The 25,773-nt window shown below is 37.7% G+C and overlaps 1 protein-coding gene across 1 annotated transcript; it reads left to right on the forward strand.

Annotated features, from left to right (window-relative positions):
- The first annotated feature begins 3,947 nt into the window (after positions 1–3,947).
- On the forward strand, positions 3,948–25,550 carry LOC131690861 (putative polypeptide N-acetylgalactosaminyltransferase 9). The gene is made up of 5 exons (XM_058976931.1): positions 3,948–4,310; positions 4,427–5,000; positions 5,068–5,232; positions 24,367–25,019; positions 25,078–25,550. Exons 1-5 carry the CDS (start codon positions 4,302–4,304, stop codon positions 25,462–25,464), a joined length of 1,788 nt encoding a protein of 595 aa, XP_058832914.1. The 5' UTR covers positions 3,948–4,301; the 3' UTR covers positions 25,465–25,550.
- The last annotated feature ends 223 nt before the right edge of the window (positions 25,551–25,773 follow it).

A 25,773-nucleotide genomic window follows, 5' to 3' on the forward strand; every position in this document is an offset into this window, starting at 1 on the left:
AATCGCGCACAATATAGAATTTCCGTATTAGGTCAGTGTACAGCACATTCAAGCTGAGAACGATACAGCCGAGAAGATAGTTTTGATTTAAATGGTCACCTGAGAATAATAAAGAAACTCAAATTAAAACCTTTCTTGACTACAGTTCAAGATAAAATGAAGGCTAAACCGAACTTTCATACATCCAGATACAACGAGAGCCAAAAACTAATGGATTTAAAAAAAAAAAAAATACGAATAATCACAGGTTTACTTACGGGACATTGTCCTGCTAAGTTTCATCTGAAAAACACAGAGCTCGGTACACATTCTCTGCCATTGTGCAGAACTATTTCTTCGACGGGAGCTATACTTCGGAAGGCATGTTATGACGCCTCGCGAGGTATTGCATATGGGATAATTATCTCATGTCTCGTATTGAAGACGGTAGTTCGGAGATTTTGAAACTCTTGGAAATCTACCAGAAGATGTTCCACGGTGAGTCTGGTGTGGTATACCTGACAGACGGGGGGGGGGGTGTAAGTTCGAGTGATCGGATCGCATGTGCATGAGTTATTTTGGTGTGTCCAACTCGTAGGCGAGGAAGGGTTCTCTGTTCGAGCCTGTTACTCCGGTCGGTAAATCGCTCCGGTCCTCCCTTGATTTTTTGAAGGAACCAGGTTGGCTCTTCTAGTGGCTAATAAACCAAGCCGTGGTTCCTACTTTGAAGTGGGATGTAATATCCGTCGATGGGACCAATTTGGTCAGCAATCTTCGGGCCAGTTTCCCACGAGCTGCCAATGAGTCGGCATCCTCATTCCCGCTGATCCCGCAGTGATCGGATACCCAGCATATCGTAGTCAACGGATCACAGGTGTCCTCCATAGCCTGTGTGATGGTGGCGTGACATTCCCGTCTACAAGGCGGATATAACCGACAAAGAGCCCGTCAGAATGATAGTCGGTATTCCCTCTAGCCTCCTTGCGATCGCAAGACTGATGGCAGCAGCTTCTGCCGAGAAAACGGAGCAGCTTGTGGGAAGGCGATAGGCCAGAGCAGCTCCTATTCCGCAGACCCCCACTCCAACTTTTTCTTGCAGCTTAGAAGCGTCAGTGTAGATTATAGCGTGATTAGGGAAACATTAGTTCATCAGCTCGAGGAATTTGGTCTGAGCGACCTCGGGGGGAGGGCCTGCTCACAGCGATCCTGATAGGTTGGTGCTGGTGTACAGACTTCTTGTCCCGGGTTCTGTGAAGGCGAGCTATTTCTGGGAGGTCTGTGTCGGTGTTTTCCAGGAATATATTTTGAGCTGTTTTCAGGAGGGTGCAAGTACTACCAGAAGTCCTTTCGAGAAATTCCAGTATGCACCTGAGTGTGGTAAGTGTGCTGTTAGCGGCTGCCCACCGAAGGATTGCCAGCTTCGACACAAGCTACTTTCGCAGGAGTGCAAGGATCCTCATAAGCCCGTCCAGGTTGTGGCTGGATATTTCAGTTCCGTAGAATATTTTGATGTTGACGAGCGTCGAGTAGGATGCCGGGCACTGGTGGTTCGAATGACGCCTCATTTCCTGCTTTCACAGTGTGTTTTGAGTCTATAAGTGCGATAAGATCGTGAGACGACGATCCAGCGTGATACCGAGGATTTTTGGTTCTCTGAGGAAAGGGATAAATGTAATTCTGAGTTTGACTGGTCCGTTAGTGGTTAGGTGATAGGAATTGCAACAGTGCGATTCTGAGCATTTGGCCCCTGCTTCAGCCCATTTTCCGATGGCGTTTAGTGCGGCTTGGAGCACTCGAGCGGTCGATCCTCCCACTACGAAGACTATGATGTCATCGGCGCAGATGAAAATATAAACTCTCCCCGGCAGAGATACAAAGAGGGAGTTCATGCTGACGAGGAATAAAGTGACGGCGAGGACGGATCCTTGTGGGATACCGTTTTCTTCCACATATGTTCTGGATTGTAGGCTGTCGACTCCCACTCGGAAGAGACGATTATTGAGGTAGTCCTTGATGTAGTTCCCAAGGTTTCCGGTAACTCCCCAGGTAGTTAGTTGTCGGAGAACCCCTCGCGTTAGACTGTGTTGTAGGCCTTGGCGATGTCCAATATTGCTATGTCGGCATGCAGATCGTTTGCCAGAGCCTGTCGAAGGACTTCTTCAAAGGATCCGAGGTGCGTTTTTTTACGAGTACCGGTTGCCCAACCACGGTCCGGGATTGGTCCCGTCTTGGATATGAGTTTCTTGGAGAGCCAAGCAAATTGGTTGAAGTTAAGCAATTTGCAACTGTAGATTCCCTAAGCAAACCCGGAGGCCGTTCATGTTCCACTGTCAAGGGAGTGCGAGCCAGGGGGTGGAGTCGTTTTTATTGAATTCTATCTCTACACGTATTTTCTTTTTAATTTTAGAATTTTTTTGGAAAAGTTTTTGAGGATTTGACGTGCTACTCGATGGTGGGCAAATTATTTTGGAATTGATCTACTATGCAGCACTAAGGAACGTGCAAAAAATTATGTCAAGTCCGATATCGAATCACGACGCCAATTTGGTGTTAATTTGGATATAGTCTAACTGATACCAAGTTCGTGTCAGTTACTGACGAGTAGAACACGAAACATTCAAATCCAACTTATTTAACCGTCACTCGCCAAACACAAATGTACCTAACAAAGTCTTTGATCTCTAAAAGCTCTTTGTCGAAGACACCACCCGTCTGAATATTCACAAATTTATCATGCTTGGTTGGTACCTAGCGCCAAATAGAAATAGATTTCCGAATAAATATTCAGCCGTAGATCTCTTCACTAATTTTAAAATACTCTACCAAAGACACCACCCTTATAAATAGTCAGGATTCTTATTTAAAGCTTGCAATGAAATCCGTCATGATTTGAAATGATTTGAAATGTCAAATCGAGAGTGTAAAAGTGGAAAGGTTGGAATTTAAGCCAATTATGGAGAAGGAGCTTAATTTCTAGTCATCCGCTAGAAAGATCGAAGAAATGGAAATGAAGAAACAAATATATGGCAGAAAAAACTGTTTATTTTTGCTATATCACCGAGCATCTTGGAAAGAAATACGAGTATTTTGCAAGTTTGATCAACAAATAACATTGGTTACCATGAACTGGTGGAATCTGGAATTCATTTTTTTGTTCGCTTTAAATTCTTCCGAATAAACTGTTCAACAAATCCCAACAATTTTTATTGTAAATGGAAAAGTTTGTGTAAATCGTAAACTAAAATAATAGAAGTGTTTGTAAGATTCTCACTTAAAGTAATGTTTGAATGTCTGTAGTACTGCTTAGTTGTAAAATAGTAACAAGTTTAATTGTAAAACCTCAATTTTCATATGAAATGCAGCATTATAAAAAGTTTTGCTGGATGTCGCCAACAATCCAGATTTAAACGTTACACAACCAGCTACGGAAACAGCTTCTGTTTATATACTTGACACGATCTATTTCGATATAGATGTTTATTTAAAACTGTAGGCAAGACATATCCATATTCAACATTGTAGCACATGCAGTGAAAAATGCAGTAAAATCCATATTCATCAGAGGGCGGTGAAGAAGCGGTGACTCTTCTGAATTGTTTTGAAGTTACTAACGCCTAGTTTGTGCGAACGGATAACAGTGTGTTCTAAATTATGAAAATCATAAATTCCGACTTTTTGGGCTGTTAATCCAAAACTTCTGAAAATGTTAATTAAATTGAAACCTATTTAAACTTGTGCTTCATTGAACTAAAGCGCACTCCATCCAATAAGGAGAACAAATTGCCGTCTTAAACAATGCAACTTTATGCAATTATCTACTAGACAAATCATTCCCGCTAACTAGAAGCTAATTGCCATCCCTAAGCAGTGCTCCACTTCCCCAGTCAGGTACCGACGAAAAGTGCTGATCGAAGCAACCCGTTCCGTACCAGTATCTAGTAAACAACGCGGCAAACAACGGCGGTGTCACCCGCCCGAGCGTAGTTCTAGGCTTTTGCAGGGTGGCTTACTTTGTTTGTACAACTGCACGACAAAGAAGGTCTGCCTAGTTGGACGACATCGGCTGCACTAAATATCTGGCTGGCGCTTGAGCAGGCCCGGAAAACGCTATCCACTACAGTGTGTGCTGTTTGCCGTCAGTCCCCTGTCATCGCAGCAGTCCTCAAAACGCGGTTATCTCTGCTGCCTTTGTTGGGCGGCAGCAGGTTCTGATAACGCACGTCTTATTGCTGTATCGCAAACACCGCCCCGACAGCTTGTCCAATTGGTATGTCGACAAGCTTATTCGGCTCAGTCCGCCACACACGATTCGCCGGTGAAGTATGTTTCGGGTAATTGTCAATCATGCTTAATCTCTTTTGTTTTATTTAGATAAACGTGAATTTTAATCTTGTTTTTTTTTCTTCGCATGGTTTTTAACCCGTTCGTCGTGGCATTTGTGGATCAGGCGTTTAGTAAAAGATGGCTCCTTGGAGTGCTGTTTACGATCGTGGCCATTTTAGGGCTGGTTACTCTGTTCGGTTCCAGCTGGGAGATAGCCGACTTTCAGGATATCATTCGTGCGCGCCACTTCAAAAGCTTTGGTTTCGTAGCTAATGAAACAGACTCGCCGGCACCGACTACTAGATCGACCGAAGCGGAAACCACAATTGATTTTGTGTACGTTTCACAAACACTGGATCCAAGACTGCCGACACCTCCCGGTGATATGGGGGCTGCTGTCACGCTTGGTGTTACGAACGAGGCAGTTGCTGATATTGTGAAGTATGGATATGACACCCAAGGTTTGAATCAGTATCTGTCCGATTTAGTGTCCGTGCGAAGGCGGCTTCCTGATACTCGAGATGAATGGTGCCGGCAACCGGATCGATTTCTCAAAAATCTACCAGAAACTTCTATCGTGATTGTGTTCTACAACGAAGCCTGGTCGGTGTTGGTACGAACGGTTCACTCGATCCTCGATCGGTCACCACCTAAGCTTGTGAAAGAGATTATCCTGGTAGATGATTTTTCCTATCTGCGTAAGTGATTGTGTGGAATAGTTTGTGACTGTAGTTGAAACAATTATTTAATTTGATTTGAATACAGCGCACACGAAAACTCAGTTGGACGACTACTTCCGGTCGTATTCGAAAGTACGTATTCTACGGGCTCCCACGAGACAAGGATTGATACGAGCGCGACTGTTGGGGGCGAAGAACACGACTGCCGAGGTCATCACGTTTCTCGATGCTCACGTTGAGTGCACAGTTGGTATAACTTTAAACTGTAGTTTCCTAATTAGTGATAACATAGTTGTTGTGTAATGACGAGTTTCAGTACGTTCGGTGTGTTGACGGTTGTGTATGTGTATGTGCGGTGTTGGGGTTAATATGGTGTTATTGCAACCTATTTACAAAATATTTGAGTAATTCAAAAGTAATCAAGTTTCGTGGCGGAAATTTAGGTTTTCAAGTTCACATTCAGGATGGTGAAAAAAAAACCAACGGAAATGAAATGTTGCTAATATCTCGAGACTGTACAAGCAATCAAATTTCGAGATACCTGCTACGATAAGGGGCAATCAAACATCGACACTTGTTGTAATGAAAACTCGTTTTCGTCATACTGTAGGAAGGTCATAAATGTGCTTCGGCAGTGGAATTTGGTGATATTTCAGATTTAACTAAGGGCTAAGACGGTGTGATGTGGTGCGACTTTAATCTGAATGTTTATTCTGTTGGCATCTATTTACTTAATTTTCTTATTGTCGAAATTTCTCAATTTCTTCTCTTTCCTACATATTTAGTCATTCCCTGAATGCTGCTAGTCGCTAATATTTATAGATTGATAGCAGATGAAAGTAATTATCTAATTTATAATTATGGTGCAGTTCTTCGGGATTTCTCTAAATTTTTATTTAATGTTTTATATAAGGATGAGGCCTCGTGATATCTTCCTATGGCAGCTTTGATATGGTTTCACACATCAATGCAATCATTGGTAAACTATTGAGTTTTGGTTGCATCGGATCTCCTGTTACGATGATACGGATTAATGAGTCGTATACGCATTCCATAGGCAGTCTCTGACCACCATGGTGTAAAAATGAACGGAACTCTTTCTAAATGGGTACCAAATTTCTAGAAACTGCAAGTCTAGACCACAAAGAGTGTTTCTAATTGCATTTGCCTTCTTCCGGCGAAGAATCGAGATGTTAGATATAACTAATACAGTTATCGTTTCATCGTGAAATCGTTGAATCGACAATTTTTCCCGGGGAGGTTCTCATTTAAATGACCAAAAAGTAAGCACAATTCGGTTTTCTTTCGGCCAATGAACAAACATATAAGGAAACAGTTTTGGGATTCAAAAAGCTTATATTTTCGTCTTTTTTCAAGGCGGCATTCCGTTTAATTTAGGTGCACGTGGAATTCCAAACCTGCGTACAGCATCAGGATCGATCTGAAACACAAAACTAAAAATAAAACTCTAAACTAAATATATTGGTGGAATGACCCATTACCGGTTAAAATTTGAAACTTGACGGAATGGTGTTATCTCAAACTTCGAGTTCGATTTTTTAGCCTTTTTTCCACTTTAAGTGAATACAAAGAATTTATTTCGAGAAATCAAAAGATGAACATACGTGGCTCCAGCTGGCTGACAAAGGAGAGGCACGCCTTCCTAACAGAATAGCGTCAAATTTTGGTGACACATTTCTCAACATGGTATTTAGAGATTGGCGAATAGCTGGAATAGATGGAGTGTGTATCTCAATAACGACAATCACTCATCAATAGTGATATGTCATAGTAGATAGTACGCTTAGATTAAGTAAGGGGCATACCACAGTAGATCTAAATACTGGTCGCAGTGGTGCGTCTCAAAAAAAAAGCTGGATAAATCACATCATCCGTGAAAGCAATAACCTTTCTGTTTTCTCTGTTAAGGGGGGGAGGGGGTAAGAAAAAAAATGTTTTGAGATAAATTTTTAATCAAGGGGTTTTATACAACCGGCACCCGAAAATGATAGTCGCACGGATAGAACATGCTTCGTAAAATCAGTTTCAGATATATTAGAATATAAAAATCGGAAATGCGCTTCTAGCTTAAAAATCGGACATAGATCCTGCAGCATAAGAATCGCTTAAAAAATGTTCACTGATAAAACTCGACAAGAATGATCCTTCAGTATAAAAACCGGTTTAACGGACCACTTCAATGAGATTTGTGATAATACCGCATCTGTATTCTTTCTCGTTTTCCTCGATTTAAGTAATTTGAATTGCGTTCATTTTACTTTGATACCTGAAATGAAGTGCAAGAAACATTTAGAAACATTCATCGATTCAAAATATTCATCCGTTACGAAGATTTCCTGTCCCAAAAATCCGAATCTCAGTGCAGATCAGCGCAGTATGGGTCTCTCTGACACTGCAGTATTCTGGGTCAGTTATCTCCGTTACTAAATAATAGAACACACTCAACATACCTTGATCCCTTTATGATAAGTATACGAAGCTTTCCTAATTTATGGTTTCGTGAAAAACAGCGCTGGAACCATAATTTCCTGTCCGAAAGTTTTTTGAAAAAACATGTTTGTTTACATGTCTATCGGCAACACTACAGTATAGCACAAAGTTCTTGAGCACTACGTGAAAACGGTTTGATGGTGGTCAAAATTGGATATATAATCTTTCGAAACCCATGTATTACGTTATAGTAAAATGGAAATTTGAAATAAGTCTTTGAGAGTAAGTTTTATTTCAGAAAAAGTATTACAGGTGAATGTTTATCTCATTTTTTTGCAAATAAGACTATGAACACCTGCTAGCATAATTGACCATTCATAATCGAACGATTGTCACAGTGTGAAAGCTTGTTGCATAAAGTTATATCTCATGGCCAGCTAGTCATAGTTTCGCATGTTTGTTGATACAAATGACTTGAGTTGCATTGATGTCAATTTCTATATCTAGGCAGCAAGTTGAAAAGGGTTTATATTCATTTTAGGAAATCGATGTGTTTGATTGTTTGTACTTTTTACTAAGCACAATGCTCTGTAGTTTACATAAATAGTAATGGTAGAATATAATTCAACTGTATATCTGTTTCGGAGATAAATTGGTATCAGGAGTATAATTCGAATGTAAGAAGTCAACATCTATCACGTTATACGATAAATAACAGGTGAATTTTAAAAGTATTCGTCATAATCAATCGAAACAAATGAGGTAGACTACAACAATGAATGCTTGGCTGCTATTTAGATTAGCAAATAAATTGATAATATTTTTTTGGTACACATCATTACTTTCAACTATTTACGAAAAATGTTTTGAATTTTTTTGTGATCGTATATTACGATCATTTATGTTGTCAACCTTCATCATTCGTTTTTCATTATTGAACGATATGTATCGGTTACCTTAGGCGGAAGAACTCTTGTATGTTAGCAGACAGGGATACAGGTACACAAACCATTTTTTTCCGTCCAACTTATGAACTATGTGCCTGAGTATGGTGTACGACTACTCTGCTTTGCCTAAGTTGTACGAAAAAAAACAATGAAATTGGTGAACTTAGATGTCAATAAGATCAATGTAGAGCCATTTATCCAAGGTTTGACGCAAAACGGAACTTTCTTCGTCGACATGCTTCACACAGCACCATCAGAAGACAAGTGAAGCGAATCTACTGAATTTATGAATCCTTTTTGGTTGGAACTCCAACGTATGATTACTATCTTGAAATTCCAGCTCTATATTTTTGTGCCCACAGGCCAGGCACTTTCTCAATTTTGGCAACGGAATACTGCAGAGTTTGATCAAGAGTTAGTAGATGAGTAAATAATGCGAGGTCTTGTTAGTTATGCTCTAAATAGTTGAGTCATTGTTTTTGTAGCTAGTAACCCTACTAAGACAAGATTTTAAATCAAATCCATGTAATGGTCTGGATAATGACATTCCTATTCCTATGTCCAAATAGTATGCTGGTATATAGATATTGAACTGACATTTTAATCATTGTACTAGTCAAGTAAATAGTCTGTAAGTATCGACCAACTACCATGTGAACTATCGAATCACGGAGAAATGACATTGGCTAGCGATATGATACTGCCCTAGAAGGACACAAGCGCTCTCAGTGTTTCGAATGGAATAAGTTGCGAACCGTTTACTGTGGGTAGTAGATAGAACACAAAAGATGAAGACATCGTAAGCATCAGGAAATGCGACAACTGCTTGAAGAGCATCCCCATCGTTCGTAGAACGATAAATTGATCGGAATAACGTATAACCATCCTGTAAAAAGGTTCCCGCTACTGATCTGATCCCGCAAATTCGAGAACAAGAGAGAGCAGCGGGCAAAAATAAATCTATTACATTGCAACTGACTAGAATTGAATTAATTGATTTACTAATATAATTTTTACTTGAAAACCTACTTCGTTCCTTCTAACAGTCGTTTTCGAAGAAACAATAGATTCACGTAATACCAGAGGTGATGAAAACGAATGCTGTAATTCAGATTAGACCCCAGTCCGATTTTGGTTCAATTGAGAAAAAATTTGCTAGGCATGAAACTGAGTTCAGTTTCATGCAAAATCGACATAATATATTCGCATGTTATTAACTATTGAAGGACCTTTTCAAATGTAACGCTCAATTTATCGCAATACGTATTTTGTCAAAACCCATCAAAGTAATCAACAGTGCTCCTAGAATACTTTGAATGACGGTATACATTTTCCATTGAAGTGGTCCCTTAAATAAATAAATTGTTCGCAGGAGTATCCGTTTTTTTCAAGATTATAAGTCGGCTAAAAAAGCTACTTTGTTAGAATCGGATATATTTCTTTCCGGTTTTAATACTGAAGTATTTTTTTATCCGAGCCTCACAAAGGAATGCCCCAGTCCGATTTTTATGCTGGAAGTTTATATCCGCTTTTTATATTCTAATATACAGGGTGTTTGGTTCATGGTTAAGAACCTCTCGAGGGGTGATAGACTGTTAAATTTGGAGAAAAAAATTGTTCTACACATACCATCAAATCTCAACCGATACAGAGTTATTGAACTTTTTGTGTAAAAAACTTACTTGTCTTAATATACCTCTAACTTTAAAAGTATACTTTATATTTTAAATTTTTTAGTTCCATTCGAAAGGTGATAAAATTTGCTATTCAATGGTGCTCTCATATCTTTTAGTTAATTAAATTTAATTACCTTTTAGCTGTAAAGTAGTTAAAAGTTAGTGTTTTTGAGGAGGTTTTTGCTAATTTTCTCGAAATAATGAAGTATGATTATAGCAATATCCATTGTCTAAAAGTTGGGTTTTAGGACGATTCGTAATTTGTTCTTGGACGTCATTTTTCTATCTCTTCTCATTTCTTTGTAATTTCATTACTTTTCCTGTAACCGACTTGCAAGTGCTTGCTAATCTGAAAAATATGCTTTATATCGTTATTTACAAGATTTTATTAGAAAGCTGAGAAAATGTCCTATCAGTGTATATACAAATATCTTTTAGTTAAGTGTACTAAATGATTTTTTACTAACGAAATAACTCAAAATTTGTGTTTTTTGGAGATTTTTTAATTTTTTAAGAATTATTATTAATCAACAAAATTTATCGTTACTATTGTTCATTTGATGCCCCTTAATGTTCTCTATAACTTTTTGACACTATGTCTATATCTCTTTTCATTTTGCTGCTATTTAATAGTTAATACAGCATGACCTCGCCACAAATGTAGTGGGTTCGAAATCGTTATTTTTGCATATGAAACGATATAATAAACCCGATTTTGCATCGAAACCAAAAGAGATAATTGAATACAGTCAAAGAAAGAACTGTAGAACTTGCTGAGATCCATTATTTCCATGATAATAATGGTGATGTTTATTATTTACTATTTTAAGAAAATTAACAAAAATGCTAATAATAGCACTAACTTTAAACTAATTTACTTCTAAAAGAATACTAAATTCACTTAACTGAAAGGTATTAATACATTTTTCTCTGTAAAATTTTCCTGGCTTTCGAATAAAAAGAAAAAAGGTACAATAAGTGCCATACTTTTTCAATTAGAGCTGGTATTAGTGAAAATGAGATAAAAATATCCAAGTTGAATAACCCAAACTCATGAAAATAAGAAAAGGTAAGTGTATCATGTCAAAGAACGAATTATGCAGCTCTTCAAGACTAACAATCTGGATTATTAAAATTATGAGGTTAACTATTAGGATTTTCAAGAAATGAACGAAAAATCGATTAAAATTTTTTAATTTTCGCTAAATTACTTTGAAAAGGCTACTTAAACTCATTAGCTGAAACATGTGAGGGCATCACTCAATGCGAAATTTTCCCAGTGAACCTAAAATATTTGAAATACAAATTATACTTTTTGAGTTAGAGGTATTTTAAGACAAATAAGTTTTTTACACATAAAGTTCAATAACTCTGTAACGGTTGAGATTTGATGGTATGTGTAGAACAATTTTTTTCTCCAAATATAACAGTCTATCACCCCCCGAGAGGTTCTTAACCATGAACCAAACACCCTGTATTTGAAACTGGTTTTACGAAGCGTGTTCTACACGTAAAAAAATCCGTTTATAAATTCATGAACAAAAGATCATAATTTCGTGAACTGAATGATTTACGAAAATCGTGACCAAATTCCTAAAATTGTGAATTATAAACCTCGTATTCGTGAAACTATTTATGTTTCTAGAAAACTAGTTCACCCCGAATGTATGCATGGCGTTACATTCAAATATTTGGTTGGGTTACTATTGTTGTTCTCTAGACATGATTAGTTTTTGTTATGATTTTTGTTCATAATTTGGGAATATACAGCCGACAGTCAAACGATGTTCATGATTTCAGGATCATAGTCGCGCATTTCGTAATTTCTATTCACGTTATCGTCATATTTTAGTCTTGAGTAGAGTGATTCATGTTCATGATCTCAGGATCTTAGTCACGATTTTTGATATTTTAATCACGAGTAATGTGATTTATGTTCATGATTTCAGGAACTTTGTCATGATTTTCGTGATTTCCATTTACGTTGTCGTGATATTTTAGTCACGAGTAGAGATTTTTTTATTTTAATATTTTTATTTATGTTCTTGATTTCAGGATCTTAGTTACGATTTTTTACATTTTTGTCGCTAATAGTTTGATTTATGATTTCAAAGTCTTAGTCACGATTTTCGCAATTTCTGTTCACGTTATCCTGATATTTTATTATAGAGCTTACTTTTCAATTTGACAGGCGGCGTAATGTGACTCATGTTATCAAATGAATAACGATGTTCGAGGCCCTAATAGTTTTCTTATATCTACTGCTCGTACCTATTACTGGCCGCTAGCAGCTGAACAGTTCATGAAAAAGTGCATGTAACAAAAATGATTCCACGAATAATTCCCCAAATTTCATTACCATTCATTTCATTACCATGTTGCATGAAATTGAAAATGATAAAGAATATACTATAAATATTACAAGCACACAAAATATATCATAAATAATGTACTACGAATCATGAACTAGTTCACGAATCCATAAATAATATTTCACAGTTTTGTGAACTATTTGACGAGTACGAATTGTCAAACGTATACTAGAAATCATGAACCAATTCATGAATACATGAATAATATTTTATGATATTGTGAACTATTTCACGATCACGAATGGTAAGTCGTGAGTATTATGTTGGGAGCATGAAACAGTTCACGAATACATGAAAAATATTTCATGATTTTGTGATTTATTTCACGGGCATGCATGGTCCATCGTGATTATTATACTAGGAATCATGAACCAGTTCACGAATACGTGAAAAATATTGCATGATTATGTGGACTATTTCACGAGCACGGATATTGGATCGTGACTAATATATTTGGAATCATGAATTAGTTCACGAGGATTGAAGGGATTCATGAATAAAATTCCGAGTTTCGTTAACTAGTTTACGAAAAAATATCCAGAATGTTTTGATTTTGTGAATCTATGAACAACAGCATGAGTTAACCTTTAGTTTTATGAATAATATTCATAAAGTTGCGAACTAGTTCACGTACAGAAAATCTATTTGGTAGTGACGTGGCGGAAACCGTGATCGAAGTTTACAAAACAAAAACAAATATTTTTTCAACTAATCTCATACTTGTGCAATACAATACCGTGCCCCATTGCTACACGTTGTTGGCTACACAGTGCAGAGAAAACTTGAAGAACATATACTAACGTCTCCATTCTGTCCAGCATGTAATCGCTGCTACAATTATGTGAAGTTTAAATAGCCCATTCGAACATCATCATGTGTCGGTATGGCCTATGGTGTAAGTAGTCGTTTTGACGAGTAGATGTTTGACGGTTCGGGTTCAGATGCTGCCCGTTAGCCTTTTTTCTAGAAAGGCTTAGTTCCATACACATACATAAAAACAGAATAAAACAGCGGGAAAGTGGTGGTACAAAGCAAAATGTCAATGTCGATACTGAAATACCGGCGCGGCGACGGGAAGCCAAACGATATTATCTCACTCATCATTAGTGTGAAACGTATATATGCCATTTTACTACTCAGTGAGAACATGTCATCATGGTACGGGTTGTAAAGAGGTGTTTTAGGCGAACAGATGTTTGTCGGCTCTAATCTAGGAATCTGACGGTCGGATTATTTTACTAGAATTTTCAGGATGGGTACGTGGGAGGAATGTAAGGTGTGTAAGGTGGAGAATAAAGGGAATCTTTTGTGAGCTTCTTAAGCAGCAATTTGATACGAAACCAAATACTAACAAAGGCTCGTTGTGTGTGAGTGTGCGTAATCGATTTTTTTCGTGAGCATTGCGTCCATCTCGAACTAGTTCACGAATCCATGAATAATATTTCATAACTTCGTGAACTAATTGACGAGCACGAATTGTCAGATGTATACTAGGGATCATGAACCAATTCACGAATACATGAATAATATTTTATGATTTCGTGAACTATTTCGCGATCACGACTATTGGATTGTGACTAATATATTAGAAATCATGAATTAGTTCACGAGGATTGAAGGGTTTCATCAATAAAATTGCGAGCTTCGTTCACGAGAAAATATCCAGAATGTTTTGATTTTGTGAATTAATGTTATAAATTTTACTCATTGAAACGGAATAACCTACCTTGTCATAAAAATTTACCCTGATCTGCTAGAAGCAAACCAAAAACGTAGTTTTTCATCATTTCTCGTCTACTTCACGAAAAATTATGTTTGAACTCAGAATACTCAATTTTGTTTTTTAGTGTTGTGCGCTTGCGATTTTATATGGGAAATTGTTGTTTTTTCTCTTCAAAACGGTGTATCTCAGGATTCGCTCGAATTATATTGAGATGATAAGTGTTTTTTATGTAAAAATGTCTGACAAAAACAAGATGGCATTAGAATTTTCAAAATTAAAATATATGTATTGAGAGAAAAGTAACCTTTTAATATTTAACTGAAAAAATCGCATAGTTGGCAGCACTGCCGCCAAAAATTTCTAAATTCCTTGAATAATTTTTTTCAAAAGCCATCTTGCGGTTTGATCCTAGAGTCAACAGAACCGGAGATATGAACAAAAGAAATCCAAGGGTTTTGGCAATTTGCCAAAACGGGGGGTGCTCCCATGACCCGAGGGGTGGTTCAATTGACACAAAAATTTGGGTTTTTATATATTGGCCCAGGATGAACACTTCCTCCAAATTTAGTTCAAATCCGTGAAGGTTAGGGCGTTGCAAAAAAATTATTTGGCCCCCCTCCCATACTGTGACAAATATCAAAGTAAGCTCAGATGCCAAATTTCACATCATTTGGTCAATTCTAGTCTCCCGCCCACTTCGTTTTAAATTTTTGAAATTGGTGCTATGAGAAAATGTGCAGGAAAAATATATTAAGTGCTATAACTTTTGAAGCAGCAATCGGAAAATTACAACTTATACCTCTTTTTAAAGTAAATAACCTTAGTATTGGAATAGAGATTATTCTGTTCCTAGAAAAATATGGGAAAGTGGGGTACTAGGTCATTTTGGCCCCAAAAACCCTTATCTTTTAAATTTTTCTGCTCCGTGGTACATATTTTGCAGTTTTTCTAATGCGAAAAAATCTCAGGAATCGAACGGAACCTTTTGGACCTTTGTCCGAATACGAGAAGTTGGGGTTCTAGGGCCTTTTGTCATTTATATTAAATTTTATCATTTTCTCATGCATATATCTCTATTATTCTTCATTCAATTTTAATAAATTGTACCTACGAGTTTGAAATGATACACAATTTAGTCCAGTCCAATACGATTGCCATTCAAAATTGTCGCTTACTGGAGCAAGGGATACGTGAGGTAGCTAATACTGTGTTTCTGTGGATCTACGCAAGACAAACTCGAACCGATGATCACGCCGTCAATATCAACTTTATCCGGGCATGTAGACGCAGTAGTTTTTCATAAAACACTTATCGCTAACAATATCAGTTACTTGTTTTAGACAGAATGTCACAATCGTGAGCTTATCTAGGCAAACTACATATCATCATTGATCGTAATTCTGTTCTGAATTATTTACCATTTGATCGGTTATTCGTCGGTCAATCGCCTCAATCAAGGAAGACTCAAAAATAAACTCCTTGGCCTTTACAGTCTCAATATAGAAGTTATGCCATAGGGCCTTGGATCCAGACATATCATTTAACTACAAACTAACAGAAATATCACTCAAAAATAATGCATCATCCGCTTTAACGGTTACTTTAAATGTATTTTGGTTAGAACACATTGTGGTCACATTTCGATGATGGCGGAAATGTAGGGATGTGTCACTAATTGAAAATTGCTCGCTTGAGGGGTAACCTACTAGTATATGAGTGTTTGAATCTGATTATAGAAGGTGGAGTTGGTGTTATGCAAATTGGGCTGATCGATATTTTTTGGAGAAATTTTCTCATAGTTTTATGTCTGTTATTCTGTGATTTAACAGCCAATTATATGGGTCACAACCAATTGACGAATTTGTAAGAAGTGTGGATGCGTCTGTTCTCATCATCGGTGAGAATGAAAAAACAGTGAAAATTCACCTTTTTATTAGAAACATTGAGAAAAGATATGCCCTAAAGCTGGAATCGAACCTGCGATCTCCATACCGATATCTCGTATAAGTTCCTCGATGGTAGAGTGGTTGACGCACCAACTAGAAACTGGGATAAAATATGTTTGAAATATAAAAATTTGAAATAAAATAAAAAATGGAAAGAATGAAAAATGAAAATAGGAAAATGTGAAAAATGTTTCCAAATAGAAGGAATGAAAAAGAACAAGAAAGGAATAAATTGATAAAAATAAAATAACTACGAAAAATCAAAAAGTGGACAAGTTATTTTTTTTTAAATGAACTCATTTAGAATTGAATATGTGCAATGAAATAACAGAAATTGAAATAAATGGGAGCAGTTGAACGGAATAGATTCGGGAAAAAAATAGATAACAAGAACAAGTTAAAACAGAAAACAGATAAAAGTGAAATCATAGAGAACATGTAAAATCAAAATGGTTTAAAAGGAGATAAATGAAAATGCAAGAAACAATGGGAATCCCATAATGAAAAATTAAAGAAAATTTAATAAATATGGGTTAAATAATAAATAAATTTGTGTAACATAAAAGTGGAAAAAATTTAAATATTGATGAAATGGAAAGCAGAAAACATTCACAGAACGCAAAAAGATTAAAATAAAATAGTAGGAAATGAACTTAAATGTAAAAATGCACAAAATAGAAAACATGGAATTCAAAATTTTTTAAATGGGTTAAATAGGAACACGAAACATTACTATGGATCGTTTTTTTCGTGGAATTTCATGTTTTTTCTTGATTGGTGGAGTTATTCAAAATTCTTTTATCAAAACTTATTTGATCAATTGAGTTTTCTAAAAATTTGCTGCATTTTCCCCTTCTTTGTAATAAATTCTCTTATGATTCGTTTAGCAGATACGATGGATTGAAATAAGTAGAAATAGTGGTGATAAATCGTACTGAAAAGATAAGATATTCATTTAACCGTATAGCTTAAGCAAAAAAATAAAACACATTTTTTTTAAACCCATCCACAGATTGCAAAGTTTCGAATCATTTGGTAAAATACGAATCAATATCGATTTCGAGAGCCCAGAACTGAGAGACACATAAGTATTTTTCATTTATCATTTATGTTTCAAAGTTTTCTTTTGATTAGTCTTTCATGCAGTATAAACATTATATCATTATAAATTATGATTAACTTTATGATAGAAATTGGAGGAAATTCAATCATACCAATATTGAAACTCCAATTGAATTTTCAAATAAAGTATCATTGATATAATATTTGACAGAATTATTCCTTCTGTTCAAAGTCCGGGCCCGGGGAAACACCTCGTCTCCCCTCCCCTCTTGGCGGCCCTGACCGGGGCCCTTTCGGAATTTCAAAAGAACTTGACAGTGTCCCAGATACTCGGACGTAACCCTTTTCTCGATCCATTGTCAAACTGATCAATTATGTCAGTTTAGCCTCGAACCCATATTTGTAATGATCTTGATTCGATTGTATCATATGCGGCTCTGAAAACTATGAACAGGTGGCACATTGTATTCGCGACATTTTTGCAAAACTAGTCGAATCGAGAATATTGCGTTTGCAGTGACGCGTGTCCCAGTAATATCTACTTGGTATTTCCCAGCGAACTCATTTTCTTACAATGAAAGGTGTCGTCAAATTATTCGGGCAAGCACTGTATACTAGGGTGGGACAAAAAATAGATTCCAGCTCCGAGCAACTTTTTGGGTACCATTTGGGTCCTAGAACATCTGTGCAAATTCTCAGCTTGATCCCTGAAACTATATTTTTGCGCCCACTGTTTAAAGTTTACATGGGATTTTATATGGAAAAATTAACTTTCACAAAATAATTTCTTCAGGAGTCGCCCATTGCTTCCTAAAAATAAACCGTTATGTGGCTTTTGTAGGAAATTTAACAAAGAAACAAAGTCTCGAAAACTACGAAACGATCTGACGCTTGAGAAAAGAGTTATTAAGCTGAAATTAATTGATGCCCTGACGATTGATAAAATATTCATTTTTTGTTGGTTGTCCAAATATACGCAATTTCGTTTTAATCTTCTCTTAATGTTTCTAAATCATTTATCTATACTGTTTGGCCACTTCGCAAGAGTTTTGAGAGATAAATTGAGTCATCTTTTGTACATAATAAGAGAAAGTTAAAGATTTTGTATATAACTCGACCGTCAGCAGCAGTGATGCTATGAAAAGTAAAATTTTCATTAACCTTCAGGGCATCAATCGGTTTTTGCTTAATAACTTTTTCCACAAGCATCAGATCGTTTCGTGGTCTTCTAGGCTCTGTTTCCTTGTCAAATTTCCTATAAAAATCGGACATCTATTTATTTTTAGGAGGTAACGGGCGACTCTTGGAAGAATTATTTTAAAAAAGACGTTTTCCCCATACGAAATCCCATGTAAACTTTAAACCGTGGGCGCAAAAATACAGTTTCACCGATCGAACTAAAAATTTGCAGAGTTGTTCTGGGAGCTAAATGGGACCCAAAAAATTACTCGGAGTGAAATTTATTTTTTTTCATATAACCATGTCCCATTCTAATGCACATGCGCCTCGAATAAAGTGGACAATCCAAATTCCACGTAGCGCAACTCATATTCATTTTCTCGGTGGCAGACTGTGCGGCTGCATGCTTTCCAACAAAGTGCACACACTGCTCGTTAGCGGCTTCGCAGTCCTTGGATTGGTGGCCTTCCGCATATTTTGGGCAACATGCTGGCTTCGAGCAGGCGTGTGCTTCGTTGCCATATTCGGAGCAATTGTAGCATCGGAAAACATCGACGTCTTCGAAGATCCGGCAGCGGATGTAGACACGTTGAAGTTTTAGCAAGAGGTTGTAGGAGTTGGCATCAGTTTCCAATGTTATTACAATGGGATTGTTCTGCACATGTTCTCGTTTCTGAGATTTCACGATCATAAGCTGACACGATTCCGGCAGACTGTTTTTAGTTTTAGCATATTCATCCTGGTCAAATTTTTCGAGCTGTTTATGAATATCGATAACTAATTTCTCGGAGAACAACTCTTTGGAAGTGGACACCAGTTTTAGAGCAAGCTCGCTATATACACATCTAACAGCCACCGCGCCATTATCTTTAAATTTAACATCTTTGACTGATGATGTAGTCGGATCGAGGTTAATTCGGATGTCTTTTTTTTTGGTTATTTCAGCTGCTTGAGAAGTTTTTGGCTGGAAAACAATGTTTGTTCGTTCTTTCGCACAACAATTGACTTCGGTGGTGGCGTTTTATTTTCAAACTCAGTAAAATCTGGCGGAATGGAATAATTCTGTCAAAATTATTTCAATAACAATTTATATGAAATATTAATTAGTTTCAATATACGTATGATTTGATTAGGATAGCTTGGCTAAATTCTCAATTGCAGCATGTTGGAAAACAAATATATGATTTTCTCAATTAGTAAACCAAATTGTTCAATATCATGATTTTCTATTCTATTCTATTCTAACCCTTACACAGCCAGTATTGAAAAGCATCCTGGAAAACACTGCAGTTATTCTTTAGTGTCTTTCTTGTCAACATTAATATTTGAAGCATATTATAATATGTCGCAAATATTAAAACGGCCAGGCCTACTGTGCAGAGTTGGGTTTGAAGATGTTCCAATATTATACGGCAATTGAATTAATCATTTAATGAACAATTCAATCAACGAATCGTTTTGAAACTTGAATGAGGAAGAAACGAGGACAACCGTACCGACCGTTTCAGTTTGTAGGGGTTATAATAAAACGTTGGGAGTGACTTTGCTAAAAAGATTGATGTCACTCCTTTGGTTCTTTTGGGATGGGACAGAGGTATTTGCACCTTGCCCTGACTCATTAAGTCTAGGTTAAAGCGCCTTTACTCGCTCTCCTCCAAACTAATGCTGACTTCAGTTCTGAATCCGAGTCTCCCGAGGTTCGATCTAATATTTATTAAAGTCATAAAAAATGACAATTCAGAGCGAACTTAGAGCTATTCCGATCCAAAAATGAAATCAGCATTGGTATGGACCTGTGCTTTAAACTGTTATTGCGGATATTATTTCGAGAAAAAATATGTTATTTCCTAGTTTTAGTATTTAAGTATAAAGTTATTTTCGTTCAATTGATGGCTAACAGAAGAGAAACAAGCGATACAGAAAGATGACTATACATTATAGAAGTTATGAGCGTAAAATGAAACTCTTGGATGGAACCTTAGACTACTGACCGCAGGTTTATTGCTAAGCCTAGTTCCATGGTCATGACTAGAACAATGTTCTCCAACCGAGGGCGAATCCACCCCCAGGGGTTCGTCAGATTATGAATCATTTCAAGTAAACCCCAACCTGCTATCCCAACGCCTCCATCGAATTATTGACTCTATAATATAGAGACAATAATTCGATGGGAACATCAGGATAACAAGTTGAAACTGAACTCACCCCCGGCTGAAAAACACTGCTCTAGAACATCAGCTGTCAAACCATTGTAGCAAATATAAATCGTTGGATACCCCTCTAATGAAAAATACTTCACACGTCCTAGAGCATGGCGCAGAGTAGACACACAAATCATAGAAAGTCGACTGAAGGAGATAGCATAGCAGGGTGGCTGATACAGTGAAATCTTTTTATACAATAGTATAGTTCAATGCACATCTGGCCATTCTCTTACGATCGCTTGATGGAAGTAAATGTTAGTTGAATACCTACTTAGGAAGATACGGGGAAACCACACAATCTCCACAGGTATTACGGATGTTAGAATTTGTTAGTAGGGAAGGAAATGAGGTGAGAGTGGGTTGATAAATTTCATAGGTCATAAATTAAATAAAATGGAAATTTCTCACCAGGAACTCCTCCATCCATCACCTTATCTGCTACATCCTTGTACATTAGACTGCCCAGAAAAATAATGAATTTTTGAAAACACAATCGGCCCATCCCTAAGTCGATTCCTAGTCCCACCAGGAGTACTTGCTCCAAATTTGAAGCAAATCGAACAAGTCTAGCTACCGGACCAACGTGCTTGAAGTTTGTATGGGATTTTTCGACAATTTACATGGAGAAAACCCTCTTGCTCACATTTTTGCCGCTAGGTGGCACTGTATACATCAGATTATCACCAAAAGTGAAAATTAAGAAGTTAATTCTATTGTCTACAACTTTGTTGAAGACTGCAAAGCGATCCGACTCGAATAGGAAAAGTTATTAAACTTTTAACGAAGTGATGTCTGAGTCAGTTTTGCATGGGGCCTAGCAGTGCATGATAGTGTATCAGTACTAGGTTCTAACAAACTAAACATTTTTGTGGATTAATGGTTAGATTTAGCTGAATAGTATGTTCAGAAGAATTGCAGTACATAATACGAGCTATGCTTTGGTTAGAAAATTTTAGTTCAATCTGTGACCGCATAGATGGCGCCATCACTAACTTTTCAAAGGAGAGAGATACTGCACGTGACGAAAGTAATTTGTAGTAGAAAACAACGAATGAATTCGTGCATTGCATGATTGATTTCATTATATTTACGAAGTTATATTATCAGTGATAAATAGAAAGTATAGCAGCTTCCTACCATGCGCTTGGAAAAACATTTCCCGAGACTGAAAGCTGGAACATTATGATTACTGGTGCTGAGAGTACTCGGGCACAATATTGTAAAATCGCTGGATGCAAGCAATCCGGACCAAGTCCTTTCAACGGATCAACGCTGGACAGAGCGCTGAATACATCGACATCATTTACGCTAGGACGAGGAAGATTGATATTATACGATGGCAATATTTCAAGGTACTGAAATGCGATGGATAGACCAAAGGGCTTCTAAGTACACCTCGGAAGTGATCTGCAAAAAGGTCCACCGATTTAGCTGCAGACTGTGCATTTTTGTCTGAAAGATAGACATTTTCTGATATATCCCCAGAGTGTTCCTGCTCTTTATAAACCAGAATGTTGAGGGATCATTTAAAAAACTGCGTTGGACTTGATTCAGATATCAACGAAGGCACTGTTACGGGCTGTTGATGAAGAATAGTTTTGTTGTCCTTTGACGTAAGTGTCACTTTTGCTGTTTCCGGAGTTAGAATCGTTACGATCGCGTCGCTAGATTGTGTAGTTCGTCGTACCCTGGTTTCAATGAGAACGATGATATCGTAGTCGTAGAAAAGGCGGCCTGCGTTTTGTTCTCGTTCCACGAACGTTCTGGTAGTAGACGAATATGAAATCATGTGTTGTACGCGACGGCATGTTATGGCACAAAAGGTTTTCAGGGAGCGAATTATTTTTAAGCTTAATACTCGCCTAAGAAGATAGTTCGGAAGACCTCTGAACGCAGGGCCGAAACGACTAAGCTGTTCGCTGGCTGGTAACGCGACCGCATCGGAGGCTTCCTTAGTACTACGCAATGGGTGTCCCGGTGATAACAGCGGCGAACAGAGAGCACCTTCATTTAGTTGGTTGATGTCACTGGAGAGCGCAACCGGATTGTACAATTGGTTCTCCCCTTTGTTATTATACTCATTCAAACTTATTTTAACTACAGCTCGCCGTCAATTATTCTTACGAGGTGTTATCTAAAAAATTATCCAAAGCTTTTCACTTGGGCGAAGCTCTCCCGGCATAACCATATCGTCACATTTCGAGCGTAGTATATTTCACGGTTGATTGTTCCAGAATTTATTCGGAGATTTCACAACAACCCCAAATTGTCTGCCAGTTCAGAAATTTCTTAGCAAATGACGACCATTTCTTTTTTTCGGAGATGCTCTAGAATAGAAAACTAGAAAAACGTAGCTCCGAATTATTTCGGAAGTTGGTGGCCTTGGCATAAGTTTTGTTATCCGGCACAAACCAACATGGAACGGTGAGCAACTCCCTGTAAAACATTCTTGCGCGGTTTTTTGTGTAGATATTTGTTTATCAAACAGACCGCACGCCCGCAGCACTTCCTCGATTGCTCACAGCCAGCGAGTGTGGGGTCTGGTCCAGCCCGTGGTTCTGCTACTCTCAATTTTCTGGTGTACTCCCGAGTATTGAATGTTGAATTATTCTCTCAAATACACCGAGTTTTCGATAGTCTATTTAGTTGAACGCACGTGCCTCATCACCGCACTGTGCAACAGGGAGTATCAGCGATTTAGTTGGAGTAAGTTTTCTGTGCCTCTATAGGCTACGGGACTTTAGATGACAACGTAAACCATAGAAAGTCCTACACGCAGCTGCAAAACCTGATTATCATGATATATGAATTCGTTGACAATATTGTACCGTATCCCATCGATTTTTACCTGGGAATGAACACCGTTCGGACTGCCTCTTTCTCCACCAGCTACCATGTACTTTGTCTTGTCATAGTTTATAGTCAGTCCGATTCACACAACTTTCCTTTTTAAAGATTTTTGGCTCTTCTACTGTTCAGCGATTAATGCCAGGAACTTTTGAAGGGTTCCGCAATATTTTTAACATTCATATACGAAATGATAACCCTCCATTTTTAAATTTTTGATTGCCATTGTTTTAGATTATGGGTCGTTTTATTGGAAAAATTATTTCACAACTTCGAGTATTCATAAGCCTTTTTCCACGTGATGGAAAGTGCAATAAAAAGTACATCTTGAATTACTCACCTAGGATTCTCACTTACGAGCATCTTTTCCGTTTTTTTCTTACTCGATAAGGGGCACAAACTAGTAAATCAGAAATTCACACAAATGTATCTATTTACACCTAAGCGCCTATCGACTATCTTCTTTACCTACTTCAAACAAGAACTCTTTACGACACAAGCGTAGACTGTTTTCGGTTATTTTATTGCCTATATACATGGTAAATAACAATGTTATTTTAACAATCAGCACTCTTTCTTTAATGCACTGTTTCAATTCTGGGATGCCCCAATCACTTACACCTTTTCCAGATTAAGCGTAGAAAATAATCTAATGTGATACACATTCTTAAATGTACACAACACTAATCATAGCCGACTGAGTTTTTCTCCCAAAAAATAATACTGCATCGAATGAATTTTTCAGTAAGTTGTCTATCAGTAGGTTTAACATATATGTGTGTGATACGTTTTTTGTGTTATTAATAATATCTATGTTCTGTGATTTAAATATATAATTTTACAGGATAAATACATTGTCAGTCGGATTTCTCATCTTCTCATCACCTCCGACAGTATTAATTTATCGTTCAATTAAACTAATTTCACTATAGCAAATTATCACCATTTTACCCGAACACCGTTCCCCTATTCCACAGGTTGGCTGGAAGCCCTACTGGACCCGGTAGCCCGGAATTGGCAAACGATCGCCATCCCCACGATCGATTGGATCGACGAGAACGATATGCATCTGCGCACCGAAAATGCCCCCTCCTATTACGGAGCGTACGATTGGGATCTGAACTTTGGCTGGTGGGGCCGGTGGAGTCGGTTACATAAACCCGAGAACAAGATGGAACCGTTTGACACACCGGCGATGGCCGGTGGGTTGTTTTCGATCAATCGGACGTTCTTCGAACTGCTCGGTTGGTATGATGAAGGCTTCGACATCTACGGGATCGAGAACATCGAACTGTCAATGAAGAGCTGGATCTGTGGGGGAAAGATGGTGACGGTTCCCTGTTCGAGGGTGGCACACATCCAGAAAATAGGACATCCGTACCTGTCCGAAACGAAGAAGGATGTCGTACGAGCGAATTCGTTGCGGTTAGCGGAAGTGTGGATGGATGAGTACAAGCAGGTCATTTTTGACATTTACGGGCTTCCCAAGTACCCCGAAGAGGATTTGGGTGATGTTTCCAGTAGAAAGGAAATCAGGCGGAAAGCAAACTGTAAAACATTCCGGTATTATATTGAGAATGCGTTCCCCGAGATGAGGAATCCACTCATAGTAGGCGCTTTCCATGGGGAGGTAAATTTGTATCTATCTCAAAGCTAACGGCAAATAATCATAGCTTACTTTGTTTCAGGTAAAAAATAAAGCACTGGGGAACGACACGTGTTTACAGTATAAAGCGGAAATGAACACGCTATCTATGGCACCCTGCAACCACAAACAAACGGATCAATACTGGACGCATAATTACTATCAGGAATTGAACAGCTACAAACACTGCGTCGATTACACCGGAGATGTACTGGCTGTTTACGGTTGCCATCGTGCCCGGCAGAATCAGGCGTGGCAGTACGTAATCGAAACTGGACAGTTAAAAAGTGTCAAACACGGCAAGTGTTTTGCTCTAAATACGAAAACCAACCGAACGCTGCTGATGGAAGCCTGCGACGAGAAGAAGGATTCGCAGAAGTGGCTCGTTACACTCATTGAGATGGACGTGTCCATTTTTGCGAAAACCTAGCGATTAGATAGATTGTTTGTAGATAGAAAGTATTGTTATTTATATGATGAGATTTATCTAATGCTGAATATAATATTTTTTATTTATGATAATGAATCTTTGATTACTAGAGTAGCAGTTAGATTACTCCACATGTATGTCGTGATTTTGCAAAATCGAGATATTTACCCTCTATAACAAAAGTATTCATTACCACCGATGCAACCCGGAAAACACGCGTGCCACGATGACTGCAATAAAACTACGGAAGATCAAACGGAAACGAAATCAGATCTAGTGAGCAATGACCGACCATTGCTACTCATCACA

This window comes from Topomyia yanbarensis, chromosome 3 (genome assembly GCF_030247195.1).
Source record: "Topomyia yanbarensis strain Yona2022 chromosome 3, ASM3024719v1, whole genome shotgun sequence".
Classification (NCBI taxonomy): Eukaryota; Metazoa; Arthropoda; class Insecta; order Diptera; family Culicidae; genus Topomyia; species Topomyia yanbarensis.